The sequence below is a fragment of the Hippichthys cyanospilos genome, chromosome 4 (genome assembly GCF_059441005.1).
Source record: "Hippichthys cyanospilos isolate Australia breed blue-spotted pipefish chromosome 4, RoL_Hcya_1.0, whole genome shotgun sequence".
NCBI classification, from domain to species: domain Eukaryota; kingdom Metazoa; phylum Chordata; class Actinopteri; order Syngnathiformes; family Syngnathidae; genus Hippichthys; species Hippichthys cyanospilos.
The window spans coordinates 2,648,988-2,663,213 of record NC_142372.1 but is presented as its reverse complement, the minus strand read 5'-3'; the positions used below and the strand labels follow the sequence as shown (position 1 = coordinate 2,663,213).

At 36.4% G+C, this 14,226-nt stretch overlaps 1 protein-coding gene across 2 annotated transcripts in view; it reads left to right on the top strand.

Annotated features, from left to right (window-relative positions):
* The first annotated feature begins 413 nt into the window (after positions 1 to 413).
* LOC148424276 (ephrin type-A receptor 6-like) overlaps positions 414 to 14,226 on the top strand; it is a 56,314-nt gene continuing 42,501 nt past the window's right edge. For both annotated transcript variants that reach the window (XM_088413764.1, XM_088413763.1), the window contains exons 1-2: positions 414 to 929; positions 11,344 to 11,408. In XM_088413764.1, coding sequence (XP_088269890.1) covers positions 848 to 929; positions 11,344 to 11,408 — 147 coding nt within the window. In that variant the 5' untranslated portion in view covers positions 414 to 847. The remainder of the gene's footprint in view (positions 930 to 11,343; positions 11,409 to 14,226) is intronic.

Below are 14,226 nucleotides of genomic sequence, written 5' to 3'. Positions count from 1 at the left end.
AACTTGCCGTGCCGGTGCTGGTGACGGCATGCATCATATGCATGACTTCACATGCAGCGCCGCGTTTTAACTCCCGGGTGAACACACAATGAGTGTTTGCACACAGAAAGAAGCGTAACTGCTTTCAGCAATTCAATAATGGATGAAATACTGTCATTATTTGCGCAATCTTTATTGGAAAGCGCGGTGATTAATTGCCGTGAATACTCGCAAGCACGTTGTTCGTTTGATTTTTTTTTTTCTTTCGTCAAAATCTCTAACGCGGCGATTTTTGACTTTGTGTTTCTTATGTGCAAAATAGAAGCCCGTCGCTTGTTATCGCACGCAGGAAAGCCGAAAACACGAGACGGAAAGAAGATCGCACGTGCAGCCGACTTGTTCTCTCCTGTTCGTGTAGGAGAGAGCGAGAGAGCGGAGAGAGAGAGACAGACAAAGAGACAGACAGTCAGAAAGCGTGAAAGACAGACAGAGCAGACGAGAAGCACAAAGTCTGCATCTTCTTCCTCCCTCTGCCTCTTTCTCCTTTCTTTTTTTCCAATGACAGACGCTGAAAAGTTCGCTTGTGAACAAGAATCCGAACGAGCCCGCTAAATCTTTTATTTTGGAACTTTTTTTTTTTTTTTTAGCTTGTGCAATGGCATCGCGAGCCCATCGCCAGTTCGCGCACCTCCACCAAGATCTCCAGATGGACGAATAAGCGAGGAGAAGACCGGACGACGACATCGTGAGAGCGTGGATACAACGGCTTGTTTTGATGTGAAATTCCGCAGCTTTTATTTTGGAGGGTCGATTGAGGGCTCCGAGCGCGGCTTTGGCGCCTCCAGAGCGCACCTGTCTTGACTCAAACATGCTCTCCTGTGGGAAATATTGCCTGCTTCTGGTCCTGCTCGCCAAAAGTAACCTGGCCGACCCAGGAGTCTCAAATCAAGGTGAGAACGCGTGCCCTGCACCTTGGACAACCGACGACCTCATTAACGCCCACAAAACATGGAGATTCCATTTTAGATGGACCATACTGTAGTTCATAAATAATGTTATATGTTATATAATCCCTCTGGGGCGTGTGATTACTTTTAATTATGATCTATGGGTTCTCTTTCCACGACACCACTCGTGGTTACGTGATACATAATGTATGCATATACTGCACGTATATACATGCTTTTGTGTTTATATATATAATATATATATATATACTGAGCATATAAGCACATTTCTAAATTAGAGAACAACAAAAAAGAAGCAAGTACATGTGTGTGTGTATGTTTGTACACACACACAAATGTGTGTGTGTGTATATATACATATATATTTGATCTTTCACAAGAATGAATATATATATATATATATATATATATATATATATATATATATATATATATATATATATATATTCATTCTTTTGTATGTACTGTTTATACATATATAAAATTGTAAACAAAAGTATGCACCCACACATCAACATACACACACACTCACACATACTGTATGTGTGTGTTGTACACACAGTATGTATCTGTTTGTACATCGCAATAATTTATATTATTGTTGAAAGGTTGATTTCTCTTGTTAAATTCAAAAAGTCCCTCATAAAACTATGAAACAAAAAAAAAGACAATTCCCATGGCTAATTGTTGTTTCCAACTACAAATGGTTCTGTTTGTTTCCAATGTAATGCTCTTTAAATCAAAACAAAGTTATAAACTGCATGTTTTTTTGCTGTCAGCGATAATGAAACTAAAATAGAAACAGAATATTTGTTTTGGTCCAGTGAAAGAAGTTGATTTTTTTTTTAAATACATACTATATTTAGGAGCAAAATTGAGTAGGTGGTACATTGTTACTTAAGCATTTACGATTATTTGGACTACAATTTCTAATTTTCATTACCGTTGGGCAAGTTTTCTCCATACACAGTTTTGTACACATCCCTCCCCCAAATAACTTCATAAACTTCAGTGGTTTTCAACCATTCTTCATGATGAAATATTGTTTTCAGACGAGTACCCCCTAACCAGCGCCGAGCAATTTTGGATGACAACAAATTACTTTGCCGTCCATGTCTAATTTAATCATTTTTGGAACTGCATTTGTAGTGATATCTCCAGGCATAATTTATTCAGCAGCTCCACAAAATATATTGCGTAAGGTCATCTGTTTTATATCTGGCTCGCCTGTTGAAAAATTGCATCACTAATGGTGAGATGCATCTGTATAAAAATGGACAAAATCAACGCAATTTCACCACCTCTCACTTTTAGCCACTTGTGTACTGGAAATTTTTTACAGCGTACCGGGACTTCACATGAACCCATATAGTACCCAAGATGTCTCATTTTTCCCCTCCCACCCCCCCAAAAAATAAATATAATTAGAAACCCTTCAAGTTAATAACATTGTTGGATAACTAGCTAATGGCTAACGCTAAACTGTTGACGTCTTGCTATGCGGACGAGAAGTGCGGTGCTTTCAAATGCATCCTGACATTTCAAATTTAGGCAGAATTAATTGTATAACATGTATAGTAAAAATAATGTTGATTTTTATTGATTAATGACCTTTATGACCTATGGTACCCACTGCTTAATCTACCCGGCAACAGTCAGACTGAGGATCGGCACTTTTTTTTCCCCTATATAAAGCAATGTGCAGAAAATGTGCAGAAAAAATAACAATCCGTGATAACCAACCATGATTTGTTGAGGAAAAGGTATATAATCACTTGCTTCATGTTACAGTTAATTTGCTCTGAATTTGAAAAGAAAACCATCTTATTCCTGTCACAACATTAGATTAGAATCGCTGATACCTGCAGTAACCTTATTAAAATTTTATGTACCTCCCGAGGTGCGTTCATGCACACTCATAAAACCACACAAACCTTTACGTGAGAACCACTGGATTTGGTTAGTTAGATAATTTATTTATTATTATTATTATTATATTATTATTATTTATTATTTATTATTATTATTTAATATTATTTATTATATTTATTATTATTATTATTATTGTTTATTATTTATTATTATTATTATTTATTATTAATATAAAATACAGTGTTCCATCGCTGCGGTTTGGTTATTGCAGCTTCACTCTGTTGCTGATTTTCATTGATGACGATTGATATTTTTTCCCAATTTTTCTTCCTTTTAAGTCAGACGAGTCAAAAAAAATTGCAGTTTTATATTCTAAGGAAAAAAAATCACCTTCTACTACATGGATTTTTATTCATGACCAAATCCATTGCAGGTACACTTTTGCAATTTTGCTTGATATTTTTCCTCCTTTTATGTCAGACCAGACAAAAAAAAATGTTGCTTTTCTGTATGTTTGGAAAAAAAAGCAAAGCAAAAAAAAAAAAAAGGATTCTCTGCGGGTATTTTTGGGAACGTAACCCCTGTGATAAATGAGGGAAGACTGTATTTAGTTAATTGTTTGTTAGTACGGTGCCTCTCGCTCAAAAAACGTCCTGAATAGTCCCCCAGCTCTTTCCTGACCCGAATAAGCGCTATAGAAAACGGATGCTAAATCTACCTTTCCACCTGCTTTGTTTCTATGAAATATTTGTAAGAGCGCGCTAGATAAAGTGCTCGTCAATCTCCGCAGAGGTGCCGAGGGTTAAATTATGAAAAATGCAATGACATTATTCTCCACCTCCACGGTCTTGGGGCCAGAGAAACGTCGTTCCGGTGACAGGGAGCGTGAGAGTAAACGCGAGCCTCTGGCAACTTGTCAGGCTCGCCCGACAATTTTGGTGCTATCAGACGCGTCGGCTTCTGCGGCCCGAGCCAATCCTTGGCGAGCTTCGGTAGAGGGGAAAAAAATGGGAATGTAATGCTAAAAATCAGAAAATATAAATATGCTACAAATATATCCACAAAGCTGAATAATTGCGCAATACCTTCATGCTCCATTTCCATCAATAATAGATATTTGTTTTATTTTCGATATTTAGGTCACACTCTACAAATATTACTCACCCGTACATTGCTGTATCTCGTGTTTTTTTTCATTTTTATTCATAAAAAACAAGTGAGTAGGACTAGATACCTTGTGAATTTCTCCCTACTCCTTTGAACATACAATTGCACTTATACTAATATGTATTGATCCGTTTTTTTAGATCACAAAAAGCATCAACAGTTTTTTTTAATGAAATCTAGTTGTATTTTTTCCCTTTCCTAAAATAGTACTTTCCACAAATCATCTTTATTCTTAATTTCTGAATAGTTTAACCGATTGATCTGATTACTTTGTTGACGATCCCTTCAGCGCAGCTCCATCTAGTGGATGCATAACGCAACCGCAGCCATTACTGTAGCTTCTATTCTAGTTTCCTTATAATGCGGTGTGCCCTGTATAAATGAAAACAATTTTGAAATAGGCCATTCATTGAAGTTGCGCTTTATAATCCAGTGCGGAAAACACGGTATTAAGACTTTCTTCTGACTTTGTTAAACTTGCTGAAATTTTTGTTTGTATATGTTAAAAAAAGGACTGCTGAGCGGACGCGATACGAGCCGCATATGTATGAGCAAAGTCGGGATATCGTAATAACGTTATCAGCTTTGACTCGTGCTCATAAGCCGCACGGGTAAACGGTCTCCATGCAAATCTCTTGAAATCTTGCGCTTCGCACGCGGACAGAGGTCAGTTTCATATTCCCGGTCGAGGGTTTGATGTTTGGGATAGACGTTTTCAAAGAGGACAGACAGCTCCTTTGGCTCGCCAAATGTCAGAGTCTCCTTCACTTCATCGCAGTGCGCACATCACTTTATGTAAGTGCGCTGAGTTTTCCCCACAGGATGCGTGTCTGCCTGCCTGCCTGCCTGCCTGCCCGCCTGCCTGCCTGGGCTGGAGACAGGCTTGAAGGGGAGGGAAGGCATATGGGGGAAACTTGAGAAAACTACAACGTGAGGAGTTTCAAATGTACTCACAAAGAGGCGATACGGACCAGGTGCAATGGGGCCGGAATATCAAGTAGGGCGCAAGCATTGGGCAAAACAGTTGAGGATTAAAGAAGCTCCCGAATCTATTCGAAATGTATCTATCGTGCATGGGTAACGTATCGAAATGGACAAAAAAACAACAACAAAAAACAAAGAAATGTTTGCAGTTTTATGTCCAATCTTTTCACTCAAGACATTTCATCTCAAAGAGATAAGCATTGAAAGAAGACACTAGGGAGCTGAAATTTCACCCACACCTCGATAACATGTTCAATATGGCACGACCACTTAGTTATCGCAGTCAGGAGTGTGCCATCCCTTTGAGGCTAAAATATTGCGAGAATCACGTGGAAGAAAATGAACAAAAATCCCTTGATTTCCGAGGTTAATGGGGACCGGAACCCCCCGCCATAAGTGAAAAACCGCAAAGTACACTATGACTATGCTGCACTATTAATACCACTGCAACTATATATATATATATATATATATATATATATATATATATATATATATATATATATATATATATATATATATATATATATATATATATATATATATATATATATATATATGTGTGTGTGTATTGCATTTCATCTACTTTAGCAATATTGCTAAAACTAAAGCAATATTGCTGGACATAAAAAAAGAATACTTACAAGAATACCCATTTGATCTTTCAAATAAAAACATGCCCTCTTGATTTAGTTTGGCATAAATATTTGCGTGTCGCAGCTGCAGTTCTTAAATGAGACTATAACATATTTGAGCGCAATCAAAATTTGGCAAAACACAGCAAATATCTGCTGGTGCCCACATCTGTTCCAAGTCGTTATTTTATTGCCTCTATGAAGCTTTTCACGCAGATTATCTGACACAAAACACTTGGCATTTATTGAAAATAATGTAATAAACACATACACTATATATATATATATATATATATATATATATATATATATATATATATATATATATATATATATAGATATAGATATATATATATAGATAGATAGATAGATAGATAGATAGATAGATAGATAGATAGATAGATAGATAGATAGATAGATAGATAGATAGATAGATAGATAGATAGATAGTTATATGTATTAGTATAATATAATATATAATTGTAGAATGGGTTCGAGTGCAAGCCAGCGGCCACCCTCGCCTCGCTCGCTCTCGGTAAATATTCCCGGTCCGATTTGGATCCCGGTGTGCCCTTGCGGTTTTGGGGTGTTTTTGTTTAACCTTTGTTTAAGCAGAAATGTCCCATTGAGATAAAAAACAAACAAACAAAAAAAAACCTCTCTTCGAGGGAGTCCTGGCTCCTGGCCAGGAAAATGTACACAGTGAGTTTACAGTATTCTTAATTATTTCCTATTCAGGATCTGCGGTTGTGTATTTTTGATTGGACCAACGTAGTCTTTCGGACAAACATCCCCGGTCAGGAAAGATCAATGCCAGCGTTCAATGATCATTATCAGTGAGCGTTTCTCCCAGTTTGTGATAGAAGGCGACCGGCCCACTTTAGGGAGTCCGAATCCTCCCGATGTTATTTGACTTGACTGACAACTTTTAAAGAGCGGGGTCATTGTAGGATAAAGGATGTCATTGATTGGAAGAGGGCTATAAATTGGCTGAATGTTAGCATCTTAATTGCATTGATTTTCCCCGTCTTCAACATGGCTGTGTAAAAGTTCGCCTGACTCTGAGAACAAACATTCGGGCCCTCTCTTTTTTTGACTTCTTCTTTCCCGTTTGCCCTCTGTGAATGAAAGTTGTTTTTTTTTTTTAAACTGTCTTTCTGCAGCGGCAGATCCGTGTGCAGAGGAAGCATTTCGTCAAGGACATTTACTTTGACGAGGGATGACAAAAACATTTTAATAACGACTAAGGACTAAGCCCTACTTATGCATACAGTACAAATGCTTGTTCAGTACTAAAAATATTATCCATAGAAATTGCATAAGTATACATTAATCTGTATACTTTTAATATACCTGTAATATATATATTTATATATATATACAATACAATACAATACAATACAATACAATACAATACAATACAATACAATACAATACAATATAATATAATATAATATAATATAATATAGTCTTTTACATTAACAAAAAAAAAAAAAAACAACTTTCAACAAATGTTTACTGTATTTTTTCTCATGTTTTGAGCCCTGCGGCTTATAGTCCAGTGCGGCTTATCTGCGTTTTGTTGTTGTTGTTTTCTAACAGATATCCATCCATCCATCCATTTTCTGTAAATATGTTGGGACTAAATATGCAGGCATGTTCAGTCTGTTAAAGAGAGGATGTTGATTCCAAAAACGATTAAATAACGAAAAAAAAATCATGAACTTCATATACCATCTTTTTGCGTAAAGATCTGATGTTATATACGGCTTATACACCAGTGCGCCTTATAGTCCGGAAAATACGGTACTTTTTAATTGTTTACACGGGTTACGGGTTAGTCTCAAACCGAAAAAAGTCACCAAGTGTACCAAAGCGCCTTAAATTGAAAAGAAAACCAAAACCTAGCTGAAGACACCACTCTGTGTCCGGTCTCCGAAGTCATGCGGTCAAGTGGGACTAGCGTTATTGATAGAGATTGGAGTTAACTGTGTGTGTAAAGACAAGGGCAATTGCACATTCATCATATTAAAAGGTCTCACAGGGCTCAGTCACGTAACCACTCCCCTCAAACCTGAGCCGTGACCGGGGCGCACAGCACCAGATTAGTCTTGTTTGTACTCATGCGTTAAAAAAAAAAAAAAGCGATCAGTCAACTGATGAACGGGCTCATTTTGGAAACTCGTTTGGATTCATGCACCTGCGCGATTAACATGAGAATCTCCAGTGAAAATATGTGTCATGCGTTTCATTGAACAAACTCGACTTTTGAGGGCAAATCGCAAGGTAATTACGATCTCTATTTACGCTGGCAAATTCTGATTGGACGGCTGATTGCTTTTTGGTTTTGGTCCAATGTGTCGCATTTTCCCAAGAGGAGGAACAACAACAAACTAGCCGCCAAGAAAAAAAAACTATAGCGGATTTAGTGCTTGGTATTAGCACTTTTACAACTTTCCCATTGTCAAACACTGTGAAAACAAAATTCTTCAGTGCTATTTAAACTTTGACTTTTTATGTTACATGATGTAGACCTCCGCGGGCCACATACAGAAAAATATTTAATTCATCAAGCAACATGTCATAATCATAAATCTAAATACTATACATAAATATAGGAATCGAGAATTGACTTGAGATGGAACAGAAAATTTTGAAATGTTAAGAGTTGTACTTTGGTTTGATTTCTGATACATGATGTATACAATTAAATTAGTGTGTGAATTTGACAAAATAATAAAGAAATAACAAAGGAGAGGACGTTTTTGAACTTTGTCCCACTCATTTTGAACATGTAAATCACAGGTGTCAAACTCAAGGCCCGGGGGCCAAATCCGGCCCGCCACCCAAATCATGTACATATTCATGACCCTTGCAAAATTCAGTTCTACAATTTTTAACTTGTCCTGTGAAATAAATAATAAAGATGGGAATTTGTAAAATCGATGGATGGATTGATGGATGATCAATTAAAACATGGGTGTCAAACATACGGCTCGCGGGCCAGCTCTGGCCAGCAAATGGGTTTAATTTGGCCCGTGAGATAATTTTGTAATGTAATTTTGAAATGTTTTACGATTAATAGTAATGTTAATGTTTTACGATTAATGGTGATGTTGCATCTGTACTATTTTAACTGTATTAAAAAAGAATAATAAAAGTTTTAAAAAGTTAAAAAAATACATATCATGATTTTATTGGTACGGCCCACTTGGTAATAGATTTTCCTCTTTGCGGCACCCCTGATTTAAGATCATTACAAAAAATGTTAAATGGCCCATATAACCTTTGCTTATTTTTTTGGTTGTAGCCCTCAGAGGCAAACATTTAGACACCTGATGAAAATTTTCTTCTTGTAGCAATAATGAGAAAATGAGGCGCTTTATTTGTACGCTTTGTTTAATTAGCAAGAGAAGGTTGAAACTTATGAAATGTCAATACGTCATATGCAAAATATATATACATGATGTTCTAATGGGAATTGAATACGAAAAACATACACAAATAAACATACTGCATTTTGTTTATTTGCAGTAATTTGATCATTTTTGGGACATTTTCTTCCACGTGATTCTTGCAAATGGCACAATCTCAGTAATGTGAACCCTAAGTGGTCATGTCATGTTGAACTTTGACATGATGTCAGCACTGGGCGAAATTTCAGCTCCCTAGTGTCTTCTTTCGATGCTTTCCCTTTGATGTGATCCGGCTTTGATGTAATGATCAAAGGAAGGAAAAAATACTGCACAAGGGTTTTTTTTTTTAAACACAATGCAGAGGATATTCACAGTCATAATAATCACAGAAAATCAATTAAAAAAAACTCATCAGTGTGAGTATTGGCGGGTCCTTTCAGGTGATTGCAGGAGGCCAATTTTGCAAATGTGATTTGCAGGAATGACCTGGGAGCGAGCGAATGAGTGTCATTTGCAGTAATTGTCAGTGTAAACGGTTAAAAACGCAAAGTGCTACAATCTCATCCTGCTTTGCAATTTCGGACGAAAGAAGTCTCAGCATGGATTGCGTACGCGGGCCATAGTGGCTCTCTTCATTTCATAGCGCCGGGATCGGATTTATTTTTAGCGGGCGACTCATTCAGGCACAAGTGGCGTCTTTCTGCAGGCTTCTACCGCAGATGTTTGTGAAATGAATTTTTTCCCAGTCTTTTCATTCAAACGTCAATCTCAAAATTTGCCAATCAACATGAGAAATGTTGGAAATATGAAGTATAATACTAGATTAGAGCAGCAACCTAGCAGCAAATATTGAAGAAAATTGTATTCAAATAAATTGTTGATATTATATGAATTGGGTATTCCAATAAAGAACTACTTTAGGAAATTAAGTACTCCAAAATGATCGATTTTGTTATACATTAAAGAAATCAATATTGATATATTACTGACCTACCTAAAGTACTCAATCATTTTAGTACTTATTTCCCTAAAGTTATTGATTAGTTTAGGTGGGTACTAAAATGTACATATATATATATATATATATATATATATATATATATATATATATATATATATATATATATATATATATATATATATATATATGTATATATATATATATATATATATATATATATATGTATATATATGTATAAATAAATGACTGATTAATTAGGTACTTAAATAGCTATAATCCTGTCAAAAATGTAATGTAAAATCCAAGTGTTTAATCTGGTGGCGACATCATTACAAGAGAGTTTGGTGGTTAACATGGCTTCCTGTTAATTACTCTTCATCTTCCTTTAATGAGAACAATACTTGTCAAAAATGTTGCTTATTATGCACCATGGAGGTCATAATTAGGGAGTAGAACAAACTCCGTGTCCCTCAGGGAGTCTCTCACTTTTTTTTTCTCCACTATCCCACTTCCACACTGTCACGTATAAAATGCGTATATATATATATATATATATATATATATATATATATATATATATATATATATATATATATATATATATATATATATATATATATATATATATATATATGTAATTTACACTTGACAAAAATTTAAACATACATTTATATATAAGATCTTTTTATACAATATTTATGTTTTTAATTCTATATTTTAAAACTTTTTTCTCCTACAGCCATTGATTCACATCTTTTCAGTTCTATTTCATATTTGTCCCCCAAAATTGATACCTTCAACGGATACACACAGTTGCTTTACCGGTGGATTGCCCCCTGGTGGACAGTAAAAAAAAAAAAAAACTGCAGATATGGCACACTGGACTATAAACCGCAGGTCTCAAATCATGAGAAAAAAGTTGCGGCTTATAGGACGAATTTTACGGTAATCATCGACCAAATTCTTTCAATCTTCTCATCTTTTGTCCTCCAATTTGGACAAATCCCCCACCTCTTCCCGGGAGCCTTCATATATCTTCCCAACTTTCTGTATAGATGAAATCCAGGTGTCTAATAGAGCTGTGTTCTCGACCTTCAAAAGAGCTGTTATTTCACCCTTGGTTGAATCTGTTAAGGCCGTTACCGTTGCTTCTGCTGCTCATTGACAGCTTGATAAGTATTGTCCGTCCTCTTCCCATTTTGTCGTGTCCCTTCCTTTTTCTCTTTAACTTCCACAGCAAACCTCTCCGTATTTTTTTTTTCCGGCGCAAATTTGCCGCTCGCTGCGTTTGTCCCGCCGCGCTCGGGCTCTTTCTTCTCCATTTTACATGACTTTCCCTCTCGCTGCTCTGCTTTTTCCAGTGATTCTTTTGGACACCACAGCAGTGCTGGGGGAACTGGACTGGAAAACCTATCCTGTCAATGGGGTGAGTGTTAGTAGCATCGACTCATCTGAGAATGAAACATTTCTTGAGGAACATTACCCTCAATAGGCTGCAAATGATGAATATACAGTGCACGCAGAAAGTATTTACAGAGCTTCAGTTTCTCCGCATTTTGTTACAAAGAGAAAATGAAAACAAATTTGCATATTTTATAGACTTTCCTTAATACTTCGTTAATCTACATTTGGCAGAAATTACAGCCTCAAGTCTTATTGAATATGATGCCACACACATCATTAGGAAGTTGAGTCCATTCTTCTTTGTGGGTGTCCTCAATCACCATCAGGTTGGATGGGAGATGTCTGTGCACAGCCATGTTGAGGTCTACAGAGATGTTCAATCAGATTCAAGTTTGGGCTCAACCGTTCCGGGACAGTCACATAGCGGTTCGGAGGCTAATTCTTTGAGATTTTGGATTGTTTGAAGTCAAGAGCGTTCTGGAGCAGGTTTTCATCTTTGTACATCGATTTTTCCTTCTATCCATATTATTCTGCCAGTTCCTGCTGAAAACATCCCCATAGCATGATGCTGCCACCCCCATAGCATGATGCAGCCACCCCCACGCTTCACTGTGTGGATGATATACGTTCCTCCAAACATAAAGATTATCAACAAAGAGTTCAATTTGTGTCTCATCAGGCCAGAGAATTTGTCTCTCGCGGTCTGAGAGGCATTCAGGTGTCTTTTGGCAAAGTCCGGACACCTCTCTGAATGTATGTCTCAAGGCAATCCCGTCTCGCAGATCAACAGACAATTTGTTTGCATTCATGCTTTGTGTTTGTTCTCTGACATGCACGGTCAAGTGTGCGACCTTACATAGACAGGTGTGTGCCTTTCCAAATCATGTCCAATCAACAGAATTTACCTCAGTTAAGCTCATCTCAAAGATGATTGGTGGATGCTTCATGTCAAAGCCGGTGAATACCTATCTAAATAATATCTTTTTTTTTCCACAACGTGTGTAGAATTTTGCAATAAGTGATATAATGTATGCAATTTGGAATGAGGTGTAAGATCACGAGACGTAGAAGAATAAAGCGGCGCGATTTCTTTCAGGACGCACTTGTGGACGACTTCCCTTTGATGTCAAATGATAGGCTGCAAACAAACAAACACTGGGATGTTTAACAGTCATCTAAACTTGCACTCTGTTTTGTACATCAAGAGCAAACAAAATATCCAGGCATCAAGGTGACCTCCCCGCCTCCTCTCCTCTCCTCTTCTCTCCTGTATTCATGCACTGATTGAGATGAAACATTTGCGGAATATCACATGTCATATCATCCATCTCTAAACAGCGGAAATCCATTAGATCGTGATGCAACGCCACATTCAAACAGCAAGGCGGCTTAAATTCAGCTGATTCAGGAGATATTGCAGACTTGATGAATTTAGCTCCTGCCGGAATGTTCTCATCATCTGTACATATAAATGTAACATTCATTTATTGGATGTACGTTAAGGATAAATATGCAAAGTTCTGATAATATCAAATACAAACTTTGTGGCAAAAATTATGAAGGGATGAGTATCACTTTTTTGCCACCCTAGTCACAATCCCGATATATATATATATATATATATATATATATATATATATATATATATATATATATATATATATATATATATATATATATATATATATATATATATATATATATATATATATATATATATATATATATATATATATATATATATATATATATATATATGGAACAGAAAACATCATGTGTTTCACTTTGCGCATTACCCACCTAACTTTCACCCATGACAACAACGGAGACTGAGCTGAATTTTTTTTTTTTTTTCTTTTCATAAAAGTGGCTCCAAAATGTGACATGGCTTTACATGGCTATACAGGTGTGTAATAATAAGAATGAATTTTTGAAACCTAAAGACAGAAAAAAAGGACCTCATGAATATTTTTTTTAGTAACTTTTGATAAGCTAAATGAGAATTCATAGCTGATTTCATTCCCATCAACACATAAGATGAAACTGCGTGGCACGGAGTAGCAGTCATTTTTCTAAAATGTCAGGTTTAATTCAGGGCATGAAACGATAGCTGAATATTTTGTGCTTTGGGCTTTTACTTCAAAAAAGAAGCTGACAGGAAGTAACAACATTGAGAGAAAGTTTGTGGCCGACTGCTGCAGCCACCTTTGAAAAACTTCAGTCCAAAAAAAACAAAAAAAAAACTCAGGAGGTTTGGCGTCGGCTGTAATTGGTTGAACAATAATAAGACAAAACGTCAGCACGCAGATTCACATCAAATCAATAATTCATCACCATAGCGGAGATTTAACGTTATTTTCATAACGCTTCTCTCTCTCTAGCCTGTAGGGAGACGATGACAAATTGGGCTGTTGTAATTTAAATCTCGCTGCTATTTGCCAGGTTGACTTTCTCCTCTCTTGTTATTGATATCGCCGCTGTGTGAGTTTGCCAAGCTGAATACGCATATTAACTCATTCATAAGCTCTTTATCAATTAAATGTCTCACATCTTAATCACCTTTTTGCGTAATTAGGTTTTTGATTGATAATCTGGCAAAGTTCACATTTTATGCCTTTCTTGCCATGTTAGTGATGCTTTTCATATCGTCACAGATTGTTTGCTAAAAGGCAATCTAATAAAATATTCCATTTACCTCATCGGTCTAAGCAAGGCATTAAGAATTGCGTTAGCCATCTATTTCTTAGTCATCTCTGGTGGCGGCCATGTTGCCTTTCGCTGTCGACTGAAAATGACATCACAGTTGGTCAGGGCTCACATTTCGTCACGAGATCTTAATC